General features: G+C 37.1%; 1 protein-coding gene across 8 annotated transcripts in view; it reads right to left on the reverse strand.

The window, feature by feature from the left end:
* LOC136838617 (ethanolamine-phosphate phospho-lyase-like) overlaps positions 1–23550 on the reverse strand; it is a 156235-nt gene that overhangs the window by 39452 nt on the left and 93233 nt on the right. For all 8 annotated transcript variants that reach the window (XR_010853057.1, XR_010853063.1, XR_010853055.1 and 5 more), the window contains 3 exons: positions 9049–9136; positions 6303–6422; positions 1239–1483 (listed from right to left, as the gene is read on the reverse strand). Coding sequence is in view for 3 of the 8 variants with exons in the window: in XM_067103888.1 (XP_066959989.1) it covers positions 1239–1483; positions 6303–6422; positions 9049–9136 (453 nt within the window). In the remaining 5 variants the exon portion in view is untranslated. The remainder of the gene's footprint in view (positions 1–1238; positions 1484–6302; positions 6423–9048; positions 9137–23550) is intronic.

The following is a 23550-nucleotide window of genomic DNA, read 5'->3' on the forward strand; positions in this document are numbered from 1 at the left end:
ATTTTTAGGACATCCTAAAGAAAATAAAATGTGGCCACAATACCATGAAAATCAGCAAACAATAGCCAAAATATTCTATGAATGCTCAGATGCACCAGCCTTCAAGACTGCAAGAATTCTGAATGAAATGAAAACATTCTATACACACACATATACACATGCACACCTGCTGGAGAACAGGTGAATTTGCTTGTCCAATGCCGACCACACGTACGGCATGAAGATGTGAGCTAACTTTAACAGTAAGGTAGGTTCATCCCAAATGACTTTATACATATGTAGAACGCAGTCTAAAAACAGATGGAGAAATAAGCATAAGAATCCTTTTCAACTTACAAAAGATAACTACCAGTGACAGCACAAACTTGAAACTTTGTAACCTAACTATGATATGCATACAGAAAATAAAGAACAGAGTCATTCGTGACTGATGAGGAGGTGAACTCGTACTGTTTCAAGAAATGCTAATAACTTTTTAAAGTCTTCGTCAGACTTCATGTTATGCAATAGCAGCAGTTGTTGAACCTTGTATCTCCTTATACACAATGATTTTTTATGACAGAAGCCATTACACTAGGGTAATGCTTCAACACTTTGTTATTGGATGGAGGTTTGCCTAAATATTATACCAATTCACAAGTAAGCTAACATAATAATTGTGAACATTGAACAGTACAGAATTTCAATTGAAAAGTGCTGTGGGATGTCAAATACCAAATGCTGGGGCCACCTGTACTACAGCTAAAGAGTACTATCAAAAGTATAGGCTATTTATCAAATAAGTTAAACAGTAATACATGAATGTTAAATAGTAACCTTATATTGTAATTTATATCAATACATTAATTACTGTTTCAAAGAATTCTTCCTACAAATGGTAATCCCATCCCAGGTGCTTCTTTACCTACAACTGGTTTAGATTCTCGAAAATCAAGTGTGAAAAAATACAAAAAAATCACAAAAAACAGCTTCTCCAACTAAATTTTTTTTTACATAGAATACCAATTCATCTATGCTTGTTTGCTTTTTTTTATTTTTTAAATAATTTTCTCCAAAGAAAGCAGCGTAAACTGAGATTCCACAGCAAAAGACTATCTTTTGTCCCATTTCTTTATAATCCATTATATGAGTTAGAAGGGTTGTAGCAAACCAAAATATTTTTTATTGCTGGCAATATCGCAAAAGTCTTTCCACAATAAACAAACAACAGAATCTTTTTGGCATACATAAACACTTACCTATACATAATCTTTTGAGCAAGCTCCGTAGCAGGTTTTCGACAACTCTTGTCTTCTACAATATCAATACCCAAACATAAACCTAGCCCTCGTACATCTCCAACGGCTGAATGCTTTTCTTTAAGAACTTGAAGGTTTTCTAATAAAGTTTTCCCAACTGATGTTGCACTTATAATCAATTTTTCATTCTGTATAATATCTAATACCGCAAGACCGATCACACATGCAACTGGATTACCTCCAAACTGAAAGAAAACACTGAAATAAAATTGCATTCTTAAAGCATCAAATTTAATCAGGATACTACTGAAATAGATATTCTTGACTTTCTTTTCCAACATGATCATTAAATAGAATGAAAAAGGAATTTCTTTATTCTTGTATTATATACCTCTTACCAACTTGCAATATCTATTCTCAAGTTTCTCATTTCTTATGAAATGACCAACAAATGAAGATTTTTATAAACAAAAAATTACTTTTTGATTCAATACAAACTCATCATTACAAATAATGAATGGATAGAATTTTAGCACAATTTTATCATTTTACCATTGCCTGTGTAGTTATTAAGCTGAAACATTATGACACTTTTTGTGAATACTGAATACCGTATTTAAAGTTTTATTTTTTTTGTGTGTGCTCTGGGCCACTAGTGGCACTGCTACTTTAAGGGGTCTGTGAGTAATTGCTTTGCTTCAATGCATAAATAATTTCCTTCATTCCTTTGCCTGACAGTTCCTTGTTCAATTCAACATGGAATTGGAATAAAAAATTTAGGCTAAAGGCCATGCACTGGGACCTATGAGGTCATTCAGCACTGAAAGCGAAATTGAGTATGGAAAGTTTTAAAGGTGTAACAGGAGAAACAGTTGTACTATGAAACAATTTTTATGAGTGGGTAGGAAGAAAGATGGAAAAGAGAATATGAAAAGAGGTACAGTAAAAGGAATGAATGGGGTTGCAGCTATGGGCTGAAGGGATACTGCAAAGAACCTTAGGCAATACCTACAGTGCATTGTGTGAGATGCACTGACGGAACTAATCCCCTACGTGGTCATTTCAACATGGGTTTTGTTTTGTTACTCCAGCTGTGGGCTTACTTTAGTATTAACTGCAGTATCTTTTTTAGTGACAAATTTTCATGTCATACAATTTTGTCTTGCTATTTACAGCAATGGGTTGCCTTCAGTCCTCCATTTTCTGTCAATATTATTTACTGTGTTCAACCTTTTTACTTATATTGCTCATTTTACCTGTAGGTTATCATTCCACTGTTTGGTGAATGTTCATTATGACTGCTCATCTTGTGACCTGTTTTCATTACTCATTGTTGTGTTATATTTTGGGAGAATTTTAGAAGTTGTTAATGCTTAGCCAATGCTCATATATTTGCAGATGAATCAGTCCTGACTTCATTATTCCACAATGAACTTGTGAGGGTACAGAGGTGTGCCTGCAGCTGCCACAGTCATGGCTCAATTCCCTTCAGATGGGGCTTGTGTGTCAGCGATACCTCCCCCTTATTTCAAAGGCATTATGGGTAGAAAGCAAAGGCCTTCATGTGACGTCTACTCTTGTAGCATTTTCCCTTACATGAGATATATCTCCTCAGATGTTTCCTCCCCATGGCCTCGCAGGCAACCACTAAGAGGGATTTCCTGCTTCCTTCACAAGGGGACCCACCAACCTCTGGCTTTGTGCTGCCTGTTTGTCTCCCAGCTTCATTTTTGTCCATACCTCCCCATTTTGTGACCACTAAAGTTCTTGTGACATCACCTTCAATTGCATTACCCATATTAGCAGTGACCTCAAAAGCATCTATAGACTGCTGTGGCTTTGCCTTTGAACAAGCTTTGATTGCAATTGTGCAAGCAGTCTGATTCTTTTATTGTTCCTTCACCATAAGATGCTACAATGGGGCTCACTTGGAGGACATACCACTCCTGATTGACTTGTCTCCAGTGGTTCATCCACTGACAACTGGAATTACAGCTTAGATCCATCTGTCTTCCAGGGATATTCTGAGGTGCCACCAAAAGGAGGCTTCTCCTGATTCCTCTAGTTGAGAGCCCAAAGCTCAGTCTTCTTGCCATGGTGTCAAGCCTTCCATTGTCTTAGCTCATGAAAAGTCTCATGCATTTGCTGGGGAGTTACTGGAAAAAATAAGGCTACTCATGATTAATGGCTTTGTATGAAAATTTTTTTTATTTTGTAAAAATACTGCTTTTATACTGTACAACTGCATATATTTATAACTGATCAGTGCATTAAGTAACCATAAATGTTTGCAAATGAGAGAGAGAGAGAGAGAGAGAGAGAGAGAGAGAGAGAGAGAGAGAGAGAGAGAGAGAGAGAGAGAGAGAGAGAGAGAGAGAGAGAGAGAGAGAGAGAGAGAGAGAGAGAGAGAGAGAGAGAGAGAGAGAGATTTTATACATTTATAAAAACTTCCTATGCAATAAAATTCAATCATGCCTATACAACAAAAGTCAATCAGTCCCAATAAATAATACAATATATATTATTAGAAATGATGAGATGACAAACATATCTCTTAAAACTATCTGAGAGAGGGAGTGAGAGTTTGTTGGCATATAAGGCTGTATATATTATAATGTTTAATTTGAACAATGTCTTTAGTATACTGTAATTCTGAAATAAATGACATCATGTGTACCTATCCTAAAATCATATATGGGGGTTTACTAATATACACGAATGAGGGTTTACTAATATACACGAACCTCATCTTGGAAAAAAGTGAGATGAAAATGAAAAACCAATCCATATTCTTTTGAGCAAATCCTGCATTTCAGCACATATGCTAATAGTATCAGTTGAAGAACCATAAAACACTGACGTAGCCAATACTTATTAATCAAGGACAATGATATCTAAACTGTAGTACTACTTTCTGGTTACTCCAAGATTCCAAAATATCGCCAGTCTTCTTCCTACTGATTAGGAGATGTTAAAAACCTGACATCTATGTAAAAAGTTAATTGTTTATTATACTGTCCTTATCCTTCCTGTAATAACCTACAATGCTTTTTTATTTATCTTCTACTGCCGATACAAACAGTGGATCTAGGTTCAGATTTACTTCATGTTTTCTATTCTATTCTCAACCTAATAATGCAATAATAAAACAACCAACTTGACAATGTACCTCAGAAGTGTTCTTCAATGACATTGGATGACTACAAGGACTGTTATGTGCATGTGCAAAAAGCCCAGTTACTGGGCAATGTCTAATGGCATTCAAACCATGATGTCAAGAAAAAGGCTCCAAAAAATGGAACCATTTAAGCATACAAGGGTGTAAAAAGTCAAAATACATAATTTAACTAACACTGTGCAATCCAACTAAAGCCCTTGTTTGACACAGACTACTTTTGAAAGTGAGACACAGACACAAAAATCAGCCAATTCTTAAGAGGCAAACATGGTTGACAATACCATGAGACTAAAATCAATTATAAAGTCAACGTAAGCTATTATTACCCTAAAAACAGGGGCAGTACACTTAAAATACAAGCAATGTATCAGCAGAGGGTACAAGGAAGAATGTACTCATAATGAGTATCAGTTGTAATAATTGTGAATTACAAAGACAGGATGCACATACCAACTGGTAAGAATAGCTGACTAGTAGTAATTTCCTTAACAAACCATACAAAAAATGTAAAAAAAAAAAAAAATCTGACAATAACCAGTTCTACAAACAATACATATTGATGTACAACTATCAGTTAAACAAACTGTTGTGCCTTGCATAACTCCAGTGTTACCTACAATACAAAATAAAATGATGCTCACAGCTTTCAAGAGCCAGCCACAAGGATCGGTCATCATTTAAAACTGCAGGATGACAGCCATATCGTTCTTATCTGGGTGTTGTAAACACAATCTGGATGCTAAATTAACTTGCAAATAGACAACTAATCTTTGTCCTATATGATACTTTTTGCTACATGTGTGTCAAGGATCTTCAAGTCATAAAAAAAAAAAATTGATTGAACGGCCTTGCTTCCAAACCAAATTTAGGTAAAAAAAAATTCCTTTACTACCTTTATCACTGTTAATAAGAGCTTCAGGAAGAGAAAATGATGAATAATAATGTAAACCATAAATATAAAAGATGCCATTCAGGGTTTTTAATTATAAATAGTCCAGCTAGATCAGAGTAGCAAGCCTACAACTTCCAAAACTTCATAATAGTACTTAGTGACAGATCCTGTAATTAATATAATAATAACAATCTACCCACTATTATTTTCTAATGACTGTGTATTCTCAATATAATCATGCATACATACATACATACATTCTAGATTTCAAGAACTTGCTAACTATTCGAGTCCTACCCCAGAGAATTCTCATAAAAAGTCAATTTTAGCATACTGTATACTATACTTCACAGCGCTGAAGATGCAATCTTTATCCTGAAGTAAGTCTTTGAAATTTACCATACGAAAAGGCCTCTGAATGAAGAGTATAAACTGTGCTTAGTTAACAAAATAAATATATTAAATTATCATAAAAAATATACATGGTCTCCCTAGCTGAAAATCTTACCTTAATTTTAAAAATTTTATAATCTATGATATTTAACAAAATGTTTTGTTTGCAATATAAATTCACTGTCACCTTCAAATATCAATCTGAGGCAGGGAGGTGCAGGGGAGAGAGGGGGGGAAGCTCCAGAGTAGCGGAGTGCCTTAATCTACACACACACACACACACACACACACACACACACACACAGGAAGGGTAGTAGAATAGGCTGATTGGCATTAGGGCCTACAGTAGATCTGTTCATCAGCTTGATAATGAAAATAAAAGCTGTCCTTGGAAAGGCAAAAGGGAAATGTATTCCATGTTTCTTTAAAAAGAAGTAAACATTCCATCTTTCTCACTCTCTTCCTAGATAAGTCTTAATCTAGTGGCAGCTGGAGGAAATTGTGCTGGTTGCTTGAGAGTTCTGGTTGTTTACAAATATATATGCTAAATTATTCATATACACTGCCTACCTTTTCAGTTTGTATGCATCTATATACTTACAGTAGAATAATATTCTCCCAGTGCATCTGCTATTTCTCTTGTAGTTATTACAGCTGCCATTGGATGGCCATTGCCAAGAGGTTTGCCCAAAGTAACGATATCTGGTACAACATCATAATGCTGAAATATAAAAAAAAAAAAAATTAATTACAGTGAGGAATGATCAGCTGAACTGTTTTCATCTTAAATAACATGACATGTAGCTTTTCACAGAATCAAAATTATTTTTTTCAAACCCATTACTTATACCGAACCCTCTGTTGCCTCTGTTTCTCTTAAAAAAAGTTAATCATTAATACTGTGCAGATTGCCTCTGTTTCTCTCAAAAAAAAGTTAATCATTAATACTGTGCAGATCCCTTCCAGCCACAGAAGCCAGTACTCATGTCATCTCATTTATGAGGTGTGAAAGATACCTGTGTTAGGAGGTGGGAACTCGTACTCTGAGTAATGAGGTTATATGAAAAAAATCTTTTGTTTTTAAGAAATTATACTTATTTCACAACAAATCCATCATAATTATCTTGAACTGCACTTTTGTTCAGAAGGATAGACCTGGTTTAATCTCCTGATTGGCTGATTGAGACTGGTACAATATATGTTCGAAAGCTCCTTGGGATAAAAGTTATATCACAGATTGAGAACACTGTATTGTCCTCTGACACTCAAAGGAAAAGACTACTGTACAAAATAACTGACTGATTGATTTTAATTTTACTAGCATCACATAAACGAAGATCAAGCATCTTAATTTCCTCGTATTTCACTTGAAGCCCTTAATATTCCACTACAAATTGGCAGAAAAATAAACTAAGTTTTGAACCCTGTAAATTCTCTGCTGTCTGCTCTTGTATTACTGAGATGGTGATACTGTCACATTCAAAGGGGGATCTTATGAGATACCTTTTCTCTAGGTATACCTGTTAGTGCATTCTGTTTCTTAAATTTGCTACTACGTAACTTTTTTAACTGGTCCCCATCAAATTTAAGTGAAGGGTATACTTCTACTGCCACAACTACTGGTATGATATATCCAGGATCTGAAGCTGCAGTTGTTACTGCCTTTGCCATGGCATGTGAACAAAAAAAAAAAAGAAAAAAAATACGGTTTAACCTTTGAAGAGGTTCATACACCAGTAGATGGTGGTGTTGCATCAAGGATGGCAGCAGCACTACTAGGTGTTGGTGCTGTTTCCATCATAACAGAATGAATTTCTAATAATTTTAGAACTGGACCTTGATTTTCTCATTTTTCTATGCATCCACACCTAGATCATGTAGTGGAGATGTTGCCACAGAATCATGTTTGGGGATCTGTAGTTTGGACTACAGTTCTCCCAAGTCAATTATTGCTCAGAGACTGCTTACTTTTGTTAACTAATTGATTTCTTAAACTATGACTGTTACTGGACAACCTGGCTTATTAGCTAGGATGGCAAGAGTTCTTGTGTAGGATTCAATTACATATCAGGCCTAATAAATTTTTTTATTTCCTTGATCCTTCTGCAAGAATATTTCTTTAACATGTGAAGCTGGAATTTCCTGCTCTACAATAAACTTATCACACTTACTGGAAGAGGACTGGTCTCTAAATACAGAATATAAACATTTAAAACCTATCTGGAAAGGACCATACTCAATATTACAATTTATTCATACTGATTCCTTTCCTTATTCTTTGCACCTACAAGGTGCCAAAAAATGGCCAAATTCTTGGGTCTATGCAAATACTGTGCAATTTGCAACAAGTAGTTACTGGAAAACAAGATGATGTAAAATATTCATATTTCTACACTAACTGATTAAAAGAATGGTGAAAAAAACCAGAACAAATTAGCATTACAATACACTTCAAAAAGGAAAGGGCCCAATAATCTTGCTGAAGAAAACAAACTGGAGGACACTACGGAGTACTGTAGTTTCCAGCTTGGCAAGCACATGAAATATCAAGTAGTTGGAAGATGAATGCCTAAGGGTCCAGGTGAAGACAAGATTGCAAGACAAATTTTTTTTTTTTAAGTGAACAAACAATTTTGAATTTGGGGACCACTGCAGACCATGGCGTGGACATATGACTGATCGGGTTATTATAAACTAAAATCTAATTTGAGTCTGTATATCTATACAGTAACTGTGATTCAATAGGTAGTAAACCTTGGTTTACTTTACACAGCCACAGCCACAAACAACAAAGGAACTGTCTCACACACCAAAAATAAACCACTACACATTTTAGTGACTTAAAAGATATATAACTAAAAATAAAATTCTGAAAACCAAATTAAACACTCCCTGTGAAAAATAAGAAAGTATGAATTTAAATAAAGGACTCACCAAAGAGCACTTGATAATCATACCTGTTCATCAATAAAAATGGCTGAGGATTGAGAGAGTGGCCTCAGAGACAGGCTTCTCCCCTTAGTAGTGGAGGTGTAATGTATTGAGTAACCACCATTTACCTCATTTTACTGAGTTATTCAAATACAGCTTTGTGATTAGGCATATGTAGAAGTAAGAGGAACTTTAATTTTTATGAGCATATGAATCTTTAGGTATTATCTGTTTGAGCTGATCTTAAATGTGTACTGTACAGTACGAACATTTTACAACATTTTACCAAAATTTGCTTTTCAAAATTCTCTTCATCCATATTTTCTTATTGAAGTTTGCAAATTAATTTGAAAATATAAAAAAAAAACACTTAATAAACAAAAAAAACCATTTGACATAAAATGTACTTTACATACCTCAAAAGCTAAGAAGTACTCTCCAGTTCGTCCTAGGGCAGTTTGTACTTCATCCGCAATACACACACCACCAATGTCACGAATCAAACTGTAAATAAAACAGTACAACTTCAACTACATGACAGACTTCAGCTGAACTTTACCTGAAAATTCTTTTAGTACCCCAATTATGTTTATTATGTTTGCAGAGACACTGATAAAGAAAAAACCTATAAAATAATGTGGCAATCAAGCATACAAAGAACTATTTTCACATAAGGAATCATCCAAAATCTAGAGTAGAGGTCAAATTAAAGGTAGCTGTGCAAGGTGATTAAAATAAAACAAACATGGTGAGACCAAGAGAAATGATGTTTCTTAAAGCCAATCAATCATAAAATAGCCTTACTTCTTGTGAAACTGCTCCAGTAACACTCACTTGAAATATCTTGCAAAAAGAACCACTGCACCTGCCCAACTTAAGCTCCACTGGCCTGGAAGGGATGGAATGTGTTATTTTTGTGTGTCAACCTTCCTTCTGAAGTATGTGGGGATGGGGGGCACCGAAAGTTTATGATAATGGGTTTGTAGAAAATGTGCATTATTGTTAAAACACTGTTTGTTCTTACAAACCCATTACTCATGAAACAAGCTGAATTTCAATTTAGCAAGAAAGATAGTGCAAAAGAGCCTTGAAAAGGCAAGAAATCCAATCCCTTGCAGTGTCTGGCAGTCGAGCGATTTGACCAATCAGTAGTATGAAAAGCTTCGCTTCAGTAAGAAAAAGATTTGCAATGGAAGACATAATTCCAAAGAATTACACTAAGCATATGAAACATAAAAGAAGGTACTCCAAGATATGAAACATCAAGGTGAGCCAGAACCATGAGCTCTGAGATCACGAAGAGGATGAGGACTGGGACCCTTCCGAACTGGTAAAATATGATCTGCTACAACAATCGGTCCCAACAAGAAAACCTCTAGAGATTTGAGCGTAACATAGAATTCAGTTAACATATTTTGAAAATGTCAAGTGACTGCTCTAAGGATGAAAAGGAGCTCCAGGTAATATTTAGAGACCAATGGATATGATTTACTTATTGATGATCTGTTATCCATTCTATATACTATTAAGTCCTTGAGGTTTCTAAAAATAATAAAGACCCTCATAAATTAGATTCATTTCTTGATACTGATACAGACAGTCCCCAGTTAACGGCAGGCCCAGTTAATGGCAATCTGGTTTTACGGGGCTTGCCTAGTGACGAAAATCAACAATTTTCGGCGCCAAAAATCACCAATTTCCGCTTATCAGTACTGATAATTGGGTACTGGTGCTGGTACATACCTAACAGAATGGCCAATAACCGAAAATTGGTGCTTTTCGCCGCTGATAAGCCCTGAAATCACCGAAAAGGCACTGATTTTTGGTTAGCAGTGATTTTCAGTTACCATCACACCCTCAGAACGGAACCCCCGCTGATAACCGTTGACTGCCTGTATTGGTAAAAACATTTACAGTGTCATGATTAAATTGTTATTTTTAGCATAAAAATTGATGGAGAACACCGTTCTGGTATTTGAAAGTCTTTGTTTTCAGTTTCAACTTTTGTCAATAATCCAAATTGATATAACAGTGGATTTTTAATGAACAAAACTGATATTGGTCTTAACAAAAAGTTTCAATTTACCAATATTTGTAAGGAGGGACTTAACTATTTCTATCTAACATCTTTTTGTCAATCAAATGCTCCAAAATTACTTTCCATTCAGGCTTTTGAAAAACTTGTTCACAAGTTTAATTGTAAAAAATGACATTTTTATGATAAAAAAAAGTTTTATATATATTTACCCAGTAATTACTTAGCTAAGAGTTTCTACTCGAATGGCAGCTAGAATTTTGAATTCCGCAGTAATGATTCTTTTGTTATTGTAGGTGACAAGACCCCACTCACTTTCAGGGTAAGAGAGAGGAACAACACAGCCAAAAGCTCAGTTTGTTTATGCTTAAATGTCCATGTGCGGGGAGTAGGGCAGGCTCCATCCGTAATTACTAGGTAAGTATACAGTACAGGTATTACCCTACTTACAATGGGGTTAGGTTCCAAAAAACCCATCATTTGTTGGAAAAAACGTATCTCAAATATAGCCTGGCCAACACTATAAAGTATACTCTATACATACATGGTATAGTACAGGCAGTCCCCAGTTAACGTCAGGCTCGGTTGACGGTGATCTGGTTTTACGGCGCTTGTCTAGCGATGAAAAGCTGCAATTTTCGGCTCTGAAAAAATTGTCTATTTCCTCTTATCGGCACTGATAATTGGGTATTCGAGCCGATACATACCTAACAGAGGCGGCGATAACCAAAAATCAGCTCTTTTTGGTGCCGATAAGCCCCGAAATTCACTGAAAAAGTGTGAAAATCACTGATTTTCGGTTAGCACCAATTTTCAGTTATCATCATACCCTCAAGACTGACTCATGATAATTCAGTGCAAAGAGAAACTGAATAACAAACAGGAATTAGCTTAGCCTACACTATGGTATATCGTATACATACAAGCAGTCCCCGGTTTACGACGAGTCCGGCTTACGACGTTCCGAGGTTACGACGCTTTTCAAATATATTCATCAGAAATTATTTCCCGGTTTACGACGCATGTTCCGGGGTTACGACGCGTCGTACGCCGATCTGACAGAGGAAATATGGCTCCAAAACGGCAGAATAATAACAATTTGGAGGTTTTTTTGATGAAAAACTTAATAAAAATGCAGTTTACATCGTTTTCAATACACCCAAAGCATTAAAAGTAAGGTTTTCTTAGGATTTTTTATGATTTTCGACGATTTTTCGGTTTACGACACGGCGGAAAAACGGAACCCCCGTCGTAAACCAGGGACTGCCTGTATAAGGGAGCCTTGTCTACATTATACTGTACTCTATATTTACATATTATTATCGTATTATACAAACATCAACATAACGATCAAATATGCATGTTTTTCATGGATTTTTTAAAAAGTTATGCTGTACTTCACGGTATCCAATAATGTATGTACTGTATTCTCATATTGCTTTTGTATTACAAAGTCCAATCATAGCGATCAATGCTTTGGTTTGGAAATCGATTACACAGTAAGTTTATTTTGCCGTATTTAATTCAGTTCAGAGGGCTTTTCTTGCTTCTAGTTAATGTAAATGAATCTCTAGATACTCTATTTATATGGGACAAGGTTATTTTTCATTATAAAAAGTGTTCTTAAGTCAAAATATAACTTAAGTCTCGTGAAATTAATTTAGCTATTTTTTTCATTAATAGATGACGTTGGCAGTTGGAGGTATGTTCGCTATTTTTACTTGATTTCATCATAACACGAGCTTTATGTATTTATCTTTTATTGGCATGAAAACAGCAGTAATATGTGTTCTTTCATGCACAGTAGTTTTGAATAAAATACTTTCTCTCCAATTTTATTTATGGTTGAGTTTCATCCATGCTGCTGATGCACAATAATTTATAGTCATTAGCGGCTTGAACATTGTTTTCTCAGTTTCAGCTATGACTTGCAGTTTAAATTTAAGGGTATAATGTAAAAATATGTCAGATCTATTCTACTTAACGTCATTTGTAACATAACTACGTTAATTGTTTACTACTGTACGATGGTTGAAATATAAGCAACACCGCTGTTGTTATTTGATTCGGTTATTAGCAAAACAGCAGTTTCTCGTTCGGTTGTTTATGGCTGTAAGTATTTACGCAAGAGTATAACGTTATTAACAATACTTTTATCATTCTCGACTTTTTTTTAACTGAAAGAGGGGATAAAGAGATGGAGGAAAAGAAGTTGGTCTGTTGCAATTTGGTCTCTCTCGCTGCCTGACTGTACACTGCTGCCGGCGCCCGTGCGAAATTTAAAAATATTTTCTAAATATTTTTGTATCGGTATTAACTGCTAGCCCCATCGCAAAATTGAATTATTGTAAGGCGAATTACCGTCACTACCTGTATAAAACTTTATTTTATCATAAAAATGTCATTTTTATAAAAGTAACTTACCCAGTAATTACTTAGCTGATTCCACATTGAAAGGTGGTGGGGATTCATGGACAATATACCGTAAAGGTTTTCAAAATATTGATAAAGTTACTGAACTTGAGGGAATAAAATTTAGGCTAGCACTGACACAATGCTTGTTGTTCCTTACCTGGTGAGAAAGCTGCTGCAGGTAGATACTGCCTCTGGTTGGTGCTCATCTCAACCAGTAATGGCATGGTGTAATAGCCATGAAGCGCCTTTACTGAAGTGGGAAACTTTGCAGCGAAGGAGTACTCTGAAGACTGGCAAAGTAGAGCACATGCTTTGCAATGAAGGTGATTACCAAAGGCCGACAAAGCATACATATTTGCCCCTGCCCAGGGCACAATACCAAAAAACACAAATACCAAACAACAAAGTCACCTACACCAAATATTTAAAAACAAAAATTTAAAATACATGACCACTACCCAACACTAAAAACTGGTGGGCACTCCAGGTACTTTGTACCTCCCTGGCTCCCCTAGGACTCAACACCATGTTCAAGGGGAAGAAGCAAAAAGGAAGGGGTACTTCCTGCACTTCCTCACCCACCAATATGCCAGCTACGGACACAGGTCCCAAGGTACTGCAATTCTCATAAATTGTCTCGATGTCTCACAAATAGTGCATCGCAGACACTGATATACACCTCCAATATGTTGCTTGCAAAATTGATGAGAGGGAAAGGTTATGCTTAAAAGCTACTGAGGCAGCAACTGCCCTGACATCGTATGCTCTAACTTTCAAGACTGATAAGTCATTCTTTGCTATTTGGGAGTGTGACTCAATGATGAGATCCCTCAAGAAAAAAGAAATGGCATTCTTCAACAAGGGTCTAGATGGATTTTTCACAGAACACCACAGATCACTAAACTGACCTCTAATCTTCTTGGTACGATGTAAATCATACCTGAGGGCCCTCACCGGGCACAGGTCTCTTTCTTCCTCTTCCGTACCTAGAATATCTGATAAGCTTTTAATTGTGAAAGAACAAGGCCAAGGATGCAACGGGTTTTCGTTCTTTGCTAAGAACCCCAAAGAAAAGGAACAAACTGCATCCCCCTGAGATAAGCTGATCCTCTTGTCGATCGCATGAAGTTTGCTGACCCTCTTCGCAGTGGCCACAGCCACAAGAAAAATAGTCTTCTTTGTTAGATCCCTTAGAGAGGAAGAGCGCATGGGTTCAAAACGTTAACTAGTAAGCCACTTAAGGACTACAGTAATACCCCGAACTTGCAAGATTCGAATTACACAAATTCACAGACATGCGAACTTTTCACTGGAACCTAACTAATTGTCATACACGAGTTTTCACAGACACACGAACATTTACGAACACTGATAAACCCTGCAAAAGTGTTTATGTTTAATTTTTTATGTAATTTATAAGTCTTCAAGGTATCGTGTAAATTAAATTACATTAATAATAAAATTAATAATTTCTCTCTCTCTCTCTCTCTCTCTCTCTCTCTCTCTCTCTTTTGTGTTTATTTGTTTTGTATGATAAATAAATTTTCTACCTGACAATAAGTACTAATTTTCAAATAATAATAATAATAATAATAATAATATAACTGTAATCACAAAATTCGTATGTGATATGTATTTTAAACAAACAAATGTCTTTCCCTCATCTTTTGTTGGAAGTTTGAAGGCAAAGCTGTCAGACATGTCTATTTAACATGACAAGAAGGGAGAGTGTTGCTGATCAGCGGGTCAAAGGTTTCTTACAATTCTCTCTCTCTCTCTCTCTCTCTCTCTCGGTGTCCGTAATAATTCACGAAAAATTTCACTCTCTTAAGTAAGGACAACTGTTATCTCTCTCTCTCGGTGTCCGTAATAATTCATAAAAAATTTCACTCTCTTAAGTAAGGACAACTGTTGTCTCTCTCTCTCGTAGTTAGTGCAACCTACTTATTACTGTTTCTCTGTACGTCTTTAACTGTACAGTAGATAATTTTAAATTGATCTAATTTTACCTGTACCGTCTATAAACTGTAAATGCGCCGTTTTAACACATAAGAGACATAGAGCATTTCAGAATAAAGAGAAAGAGACAGAATAAAGTTTTTAAAAACGAGGTTGAGAAGACTCCTAAAAATAGATTGGTGGAATAGGGAGAGAGCACAAATCTTCACACACCCCTATATATTTACGTCAACCATTTATTTCTTCTTTTAAGGGTAATGTATTAAGCTAACTTTTAAATGAAATTACAGCAACTTTAATTTCATTTAAAAGTTAGTTTAGTACTGAATTTCCTTCTTTTGATATCTAACATAAGAATAACCTCTCTCTCTCTCTCTCTCTCTCAGGTTATCCTCTCCATCTCCTTGATAATTCATAAATAATTTAACTTAATATTTCAAGTAAGGACAATATCTCTCTCTCTCTCTCTCATGCATTATTCTCTCTGTCTCCATAATAATTGATAGATAATTTCACTCTCTTAAGCAAGGACTCTCTCTCTCTCTCTCTCTCTCTCTTAGTTAGCACTCACATATTTTTACTACTTATTATTTCTCTGTGCGTCTTTACCGGTACAGCAGATAAGTTTAAATTGATCTAATTTTACCTGTATCGTCTACAAAGCATAAATGCGCTCATGTGGCAAATACATTCTAAAACATAGAGACATAATAATTAAGAGTTATATTAGTCAAAATAAAAAACACGGTTTGTTCACGAAAAACCATTTCAGAACAAAGAGAAAGAGACGTAGAATAAAGTTGTTAAAAAGAGGTTGAGAAGACTTCTAAAAATAGATTGGTCGGAAGAGGACAGAGACAGAAATTCTCTTCCAACTCTCTATTTTTATGTCAACCATCTATTTCTTTTTTTAAGGGTAATGTATTAAGCTAACTTTTAAATGAAATTACAGTAACTTTAATTTCATTTAAAGTTAGCTTAATAAATATAAATTTATCAGCATTTTTAGAGACCGTGCCAAACTTACGCAAAAATTCACCTTGTGCAAGGGGTTCTGGAACCTAACCTTGCGTAAGTTCAGGGTATGACAGTACGTCCAGATTCCACAAGGACTCCTTCCTGGACTTGGAGATATTAAAAGACCTAATTAGGTCAAACCCTGATTAGTAGAAACATAAAGCCCTCCATGGCGGAAAACACTAAGCATTGCTCTATATCCCTTAATTGTAGAAGCAGACAGGCCCCTAGAAGATCTCAAATGCAGAAGGAAGTCCACTATTTGAGCGATAGATGTTTGAGAAGAAACGTCGTTTCTTCAGCACCAAAGCCTAAACAATGAACACTTTGCCTGGTAGACTTGTTTGGAAGAGTTACATCAACATTTGGCGACAGCCTCCGCCGTTGATTTAGAAAATCCTTTTGCAGAGATGAGCATGCTGACAGTTGAAAGCCTGTCAGGGCCATACTGGACAGACTTTGATGGAACTTCCTGAAGTCGAGCTGTCTGAGAAGATTTGGAATCGCAGGGGGAGGAGTCTTGGGGAGTCTACGAGAAAACTGAGCAGGTCTGGAACCACTCCTTCTGTGGCCAAAAGGGGGCCACAAGGGTCATCTTTACATTGTGATGTGAACAAAACTTCCTCAGTATCTCTGATCATTCTGAATGGTGGAAAGGCATAAGGATCCAGACTGGACCCATCTTGGATCATCGCATCCGTCGCCCACGCTAGGGGGTCTGGAAAGGGGGCGCAGAACAGAGGTAGCTGGTGATTCCTGGATGTAGCGAGTAAGTCTATGGTCAGTTGTCCCCATAGACTCCAAAGGCTGGCACACACCTGAGAATCTAGTGTCCATTCCGTAGGGAGGATCTATTTTTGACCGCTCAGTTCGTCCACCAAAACATTGCATTTGCCATGAATAAACAGTGACCAATCGGGTCCGGTTCTGTTCCACCCAGCTTAGGAGGTCTCCCACTATCTTGCGGAGAGGGAACAATTGAGTTTCCCCCTGATGTTTTATATGTGACAAGGCTGTGGTGTTGCCTGCATGGACTGTTACCATCCTGTTGCAGACCTCTGTTGCGAAGTGTTGTAGTCCCAGGTGTACTGCTTATAATTCCTTTGAGTTGATATGTTGCTCTATCTCCTCGATGGCCCACTTTCTCTCCAATCCTATGGAGCAAGCTGTCAGTACGATGGGAGTGTTGGTCAAGGGCAGCCTCTCCCTGAAAGGGATGGAGTACCCCTCCTTTAGCACTCTGACTACCCACTGATCTGGCCCTTTCATGCTCCATCTCTCCCAGAAGAGATGTAGCCTGGCACCGACTGGGGCATGAAGGACTGCATTCTCACATGCGAGTGGCTGGCTTCATTGCAGACTTCTTGATCGCTCAAGATGCAAACCTAACTGCACCTCAAGGCCCTGACTGGGACCTCTGTTTGTCCCTGCAAAAGGGCCATGGCTGAAGAGGAGAAGAGGATCTGGCGGAGAATGTGGGACAATCTCTTTGGCGCTTCACCAACTGGGTCAAAAGATCCTGGGTAGACTGCTTATGTAAGCTCGAAGCAATTTCACTTACCATAGATTGCAGGAATAAATGGTGCTTATCAAGTGGGGAAACCAGCAGAGCCGATTTCTGAGATGCTACGCCTTTAGCTATGAAAGAAACCCAGAGCTCTCGTTTCTTGAGTATGCCCACGGCATAAAGAGCAGCTAATTCCTGAGAACCATCTCTAAATGCCTTGTTAGTGCAGGAAAGAAAGTTAAGAAGGTCTGGAGAGTTATCTCTCTGGAGAGAGGGATCATTAATTTTCTTGGCCACAGCTCCTATGCAACAGTCAAGAAAACTTAACACTTCAAATGATTTAAAAAGACTCTTCAATAAATGATCTATTTCTTGTGCTGAGAAGAAAACCTTGGTAGAAGAGAGAGCAGATCTACGTCCCGTGTCGATAAGCCCAAGTCCCCCTGGGGGGACGCAGCCACTCCCAGGGAAGGAGCTTCTCCCATCACGTAGGGTAAGTAGTGCATATGTGCAAGACGGGAGAGTGGAATGCTGAAGCAGGCCTTTCCTTGTTCCCTCTTCTCAGAAAGCAAAGTTCTCCACTTCACGTAAGGCTTTCTTCGATGAGGAAGAGACAACCACCTTAGTGAGCTGATTATTCATCATAAACGATGAAGCTGGAGATGTTGGAGTTGCAGGAGTGAAGAAGTCCAGGAAATTCTGAAGTAGGAATCTGAGCAGGGACGTGTATGGGGTTGAGGGCAAGTCCTGGTCAACATCTTCGTCATCTGACGAGATCGGAGACAAAACAGGATCTGGTGCAGGTGTTGCCAGAGTTGAAGGCTTCTGAAGAAGTTGTAATATACTGTCTAATTGATGCTGTAAAGGAGCCAGTGACGGATCTAAGGCAGGAGAAGACGTAGATGGAACTGGTGCTGACGCCACCGAAGAACTTGCATTTGTCTGCACAGACGAAATACGGACTTTAAGAGTCTTGCAGCGCTTGGGGGAAGCTGAAGAATTCTCCACCACACAGAGAAAACAGGGCGCTTCGGGGCACTCAAGCGCTTCAGGGAGCTCAGGTGCTTAAGGGCGTTCAGCTGCTTCAGGGTGCTTGGCTGCTTCAGAATGCCCGGCTACTTCAGGGTGCTCAGGCGCTACTGGGAGCTTAGCACAAAAAAGACGCCCAGTCAAATCAGGGTGCTCGGCCAAATCAAGGTGCTTATATGAGGAACCAAGCCTCTCACACAAAGTAGGGCGCTTGCAGCCAAAAGGAAAATGCCTGCGAGATGAAGAGGAGTGACGATACAGTCGATCCTGGTACTGAGGAGAGAAGTGCTTGTGGCTATCCCACTTACTGCAAGAAGGTTGAGGACTGAGGGGATGCTCCCTCAACCTTTTACTAGGGAGAGGGTGAGACTGATCTCTGAACAAGAACCGTTTCTTAAGTGGGCAAGACTCATCAGGAAAGTGCTATGGGATCCTCTTGTTAGGCGAAGACTCCTCCGAACTAAAAGAAAGCCGATAAGTGTTTGAGATGCCTTTCCAGCGGCTGTCTCTTGTCGCAACCCGGGATACAACAGGCTGGACCGAGGGGGTGACTGCTCGTGTTGCAGACCCCACTGACCTCCCTTGGGCTACCGGTATGCCTCCTCCCAGGTAGAGGGGAGTATGGCAGTGACCGCTGCCTAGGAGAATCAGTGGGATGATCAGCCACCTCCTCCACTAACACTTGACTTTTATCATTTTTTTTAAAATTGTCCATTAGGCCATGCACTGATACTCCTAACTGGACCACTGCACTTACCACCAAATTCAACCTTTGGTCAAATTTATTCTCTACACTGGCGAAGTGATGAGGTTCGGAAGGGTGGGAGTCAGGAGAAGGAGTAGGTGGTTTAGGAGAATGAATTGAGGGAGGAGGGGAAGTAACAACAGGAGGAGAGACAACAGGAATGTCAGTACTACTAGATTTAGGAGTTGGAGTCTGACTAACCATTTTCCCGCCAGCTTTAGCCGCTGCTTTTCTCTTCTGGTTCCTCTCCAATTTAGCTAAATGAGAAGGTAGGGTCTTCCATTTTTGTTCCCCCTAATCCCTGCACTCCTCACAAATTAAACTGATTGAACAAACCTGCCCTCCATAACTGGTGCAAAGGGTATGAAAGTCATAAGTCAATTTGGCCATCCGGATATTGCAGCAAAGTGCTACAATACCGGAAACTAGAAAAGCGAGTGTCAATACCTAACTAGCTGTTAAGTCAACAATCGTTATAAACATCAAAATAATGAAAAAACAATGTCTAGATAACAATGCCGAAAGGCTAGATAAGAATATACTTGACCAAATGGGAAGAAAATCATTGTTCCAAAACCAAGCTGCTTGTCAATACCCCGTGTGGACTCTACAAGCAGCAGAAACAAATTGAGCTTTTGGCTGTGTTGTTCCTCTCTCTCTTACCCTGAAAGTTGGTGGGGTCTTGTCACCTACACTAACAAAAGAATCGCTAGTGTGGAATTCAAAATTCTAGCTGCCGTTCGAATAGAAACTCTTAGCTAAGTAATTACTGGGTTGCTTATATAAAAGATATGTTTATCAATATATTTGATTTTAATAAGGACTTAAGTTTTCTCATAAATTTGTGACTGGATTTGTATGCAGGAATATGAATGTATGAACTAACTAAATTATGCAAAGTTCTAATATTCATCGTTGGACACTGTTATGTCAGTATAAAGAATCTATGATCTGGGAGTTATGGCATGGTAAGATATCTAATTTTCTTCCTATGGAAACATATTTTTGTATATCTCTAAGCTAAGCTTACATTATAATAATTTAATTTAATTCATTCCATTTTAATAATTTCATTTTAATTCTATGACCAAATAATAATTTTCTTTCTGCAGATGATCATGGATTTTCTCTTTACTGAAGACTTGTATTGACATATTTGTATACTGTACTGTATATAAGTCTTTTGATCATAAAAGCATACATAATAAATTGGCAGTCGTATGCGTCCCTTTGCTTAACCCATGCATGTTATAGTCCCACCTTCTACTGTATCCACTCAATTTCAAACTGGTCCTAAGTCAAGGTCCCTATATTATTGTACAGGTATTCCCCTACTTACGATGGGGTTAGGTTCCAAAAAAACCATCGTTTGTTGAAAAAATCAAACTCGAATATGGCCTAGCCTACATTAGGGTAATCAGTGCCATCTATACATATATGGTAGCCTAGCCTACACTACACAGTATACTTTACACATATATGGTATAGTAATTACTAGTGTCAGCTAATTCTGCAGGTTCAATGTAGACGGACATGATAAGTCAGTATAAAGAGAAATTGAATAACAAACGGCCTGCACTTTCGTATATCATAAATGGTAGCCTAGCCTACATTATACTGTATTCTATTTTCATATACACACGCCATTATTATACAAACATCAAAATAACGAATGTGCATCTTTTCCATGGATCTTTTAAAAGTTATGCTTTACTACACTGTATCCAATCGTAAATATTCTTATACTGCTTTTGCATTATAAATTCGATCAAATGTTTTGGTTTGAATCGATCACGGTCTCTATTTCTGATGCATTTAACTTGGTTCAGAGGGCATTTCTTGCTTCTAGTTAAGCGTAAATGAATCTCTAGATACTTTACTTATAAGGACATATGTATTTTCGTTATACGAGGTATTTTATGTCGAAATATAACTTAAAATATGTCTCATTGTGAAATTATTTTAGCCATTTTTTCGTTAGTAGATGGCGTTGGCGGCTGGCCGTTTTGTTTTGTGTAAACAAAAAAATCAAGATTCTGTTAGCTATTTTCTCTTGATTTCATCATCATACCACGAGCTTTTCGTATGTATCTTTTATCGGGCGTGAAAACAGCAGTAATATGTGTTCTTTCATGTCCAGTAGTTTTGATTAAAATACTTTCCAATTTTATTTGCGGTCGAGTTTCATCCCATGTTGCCAATGTCACGATAATTTATAGTCATTAGCAGCTTGAACATTCTTTTCTCAGCGTCCAGCTACAACTTGCAGCTTAATTTACTGCAGCAGTATATTTCCATGCCGATCTTTTCTTCAAACCGGATAAGGGTAGTGTAAAAAACATATCAGTACATAACGTCATTTTTAACATAACTACTATAATTGTTTAACCGTGCGATGGTTGAAATACCGCAAAACAGTTGTTATCCGATTGGTTATTAGCAAAACAACAGTCGTTCGGTTGTTTATGGCTAATAACATTTAGCAAAGAGTATAAGGTTACTAACGATGCTTTTATTATTCTCTTACTTTTTTAACTAGAAGATGGAATAAAAGATGGAGAAAAGAAGTTGGTCTATTGTAAGTTGGTCTTTCTTGCTTGTGCCCGCTCGAAATTTTAAAAATATTTTCTAAATATTGTCATACCGGTGATAATTGCTAACTCCATCGTAAACTCAATTATCATAAGGCAATTATTGTCCTCGTGCACTACCTGTATTTACAAGCGCAAAAAATTGCAAGCGAACACTGACCTATTTTAACTTCTGACTGCGAGGGCAAAGTGAAGTCAGCTCATTGAATTAATGTAACTATTCCAGCCTCTCGACCCAGCGTATCGTACACCGTCGCTGCCTGATTATGCGTTGTTGCCTGCCGTCGCCCTTGAAATTTAAAAATCGGTATTTTCAAAATATTGTCGTGTCGATATTAATTGCTAATCCCATCGTAAAGCAGTATTATCGTAAGTCAAATTATCGTAACTCGAGCACTACCTGTACTATATTTTTGTTGGCCTTGATCTTTCTTGCACTCAAGTACACAATATATAAAATATATATCTATATCTTTTTTGCACTCAAGTACATAAAATTTAAAGTTATATATATATGTCAATAAATGGTTTTACTATATATAAAATTACACATATATTTCAATAAATGGCTTTATTTTATGCTCCTCTAGCCTCCTAATATTATTATTTTTCCCCTAAACACTTACTGTATATGAAAAGTACAGCACATGCCCTCTTCAGTTACTTTCGTACAAATTCCATAATTTGAATTGTACTTTTTTCACACTGCACCTACTTTAATTTCTGTCAAAACTTATAAACCACATGAAAAGCGAGTAACGGGGATGGCTGTGTACATATAAAAATATAGCAAACTACAACATGGTCCAAAGTCCAGGTGTGCATGAATCATTCATGGCCTGTATGTTTTGGTACTTTCAAGTTTTTGTTCCTGTTATTTAATGTAATAATAATTTTATGATACATTATGAACATTTTTTACCCCAATTACTTTATTTTTTATTTAGCTATCCTTTTTCTGTGGAGTATATACTTACTTTACTTGACCTAAATTAGCCAACTGACTTCATTATTTTCATTGATCTGAATGTGGTCTAATTATAGTAATGGATTTGTTGGGTTTCAATATTTCTGCAATAATAATGCCAACAATTAATAAAGCAAGGGAGGAAAAGGCAGTTCATAATCATATAAAAAAGCTACATGCAAATAAGAAAGTCCAAAACAATAAGGAAGAGCTAATGTGAATGATATGGTAGTTAACCTGACTGTGTAATTTATATAAATTCTAAATGGTCTACTTTCTCTGCCTTTAGCAGATAAAAGCAAATTATTATGACTTTTACTTGTGCAGTAAAACAGTGACATGTATCCAATAACAGTGGAAGTAATTAGTACAACAATATTTATGCAAAATAATACTGCCAATAATTAATAGGCAAAGAAGGAAAAGACTACCTGCATACGATTAAATCCAAAACAAGAAGGAAGAGCTGAAGTGAATGATGTGATAGTTTACCTAACTACATAATCCACAATAATTTTGAATGGTCTATGTTCTCTGACTTCAGTACATGAGAGAATATAATAGGATTTATGCACATGCTATAAAACAACTGCATACATTCAAAGTACAGAAGGGGTAATTTGAGTAAAACAATTTTTCAATACCATGGGAAT

The sequence above is a fragment of the Macrobrachium rosenbergii genome, chromosome 1 (assembly GCF_040412425.1).
Source record: "Macrobrachium rosenbergii isolate ZJJX-2024 chromosome 1, ASM4041242v1, whole genome shotgun sequence".
Taxonomy (NCBI): Eukaryota; Metazoa; Arthropoda; class Malacostraca; order Decapoda; family Palaemonidae; genus Macrobrachium; species Macrobrachium rosenbergii.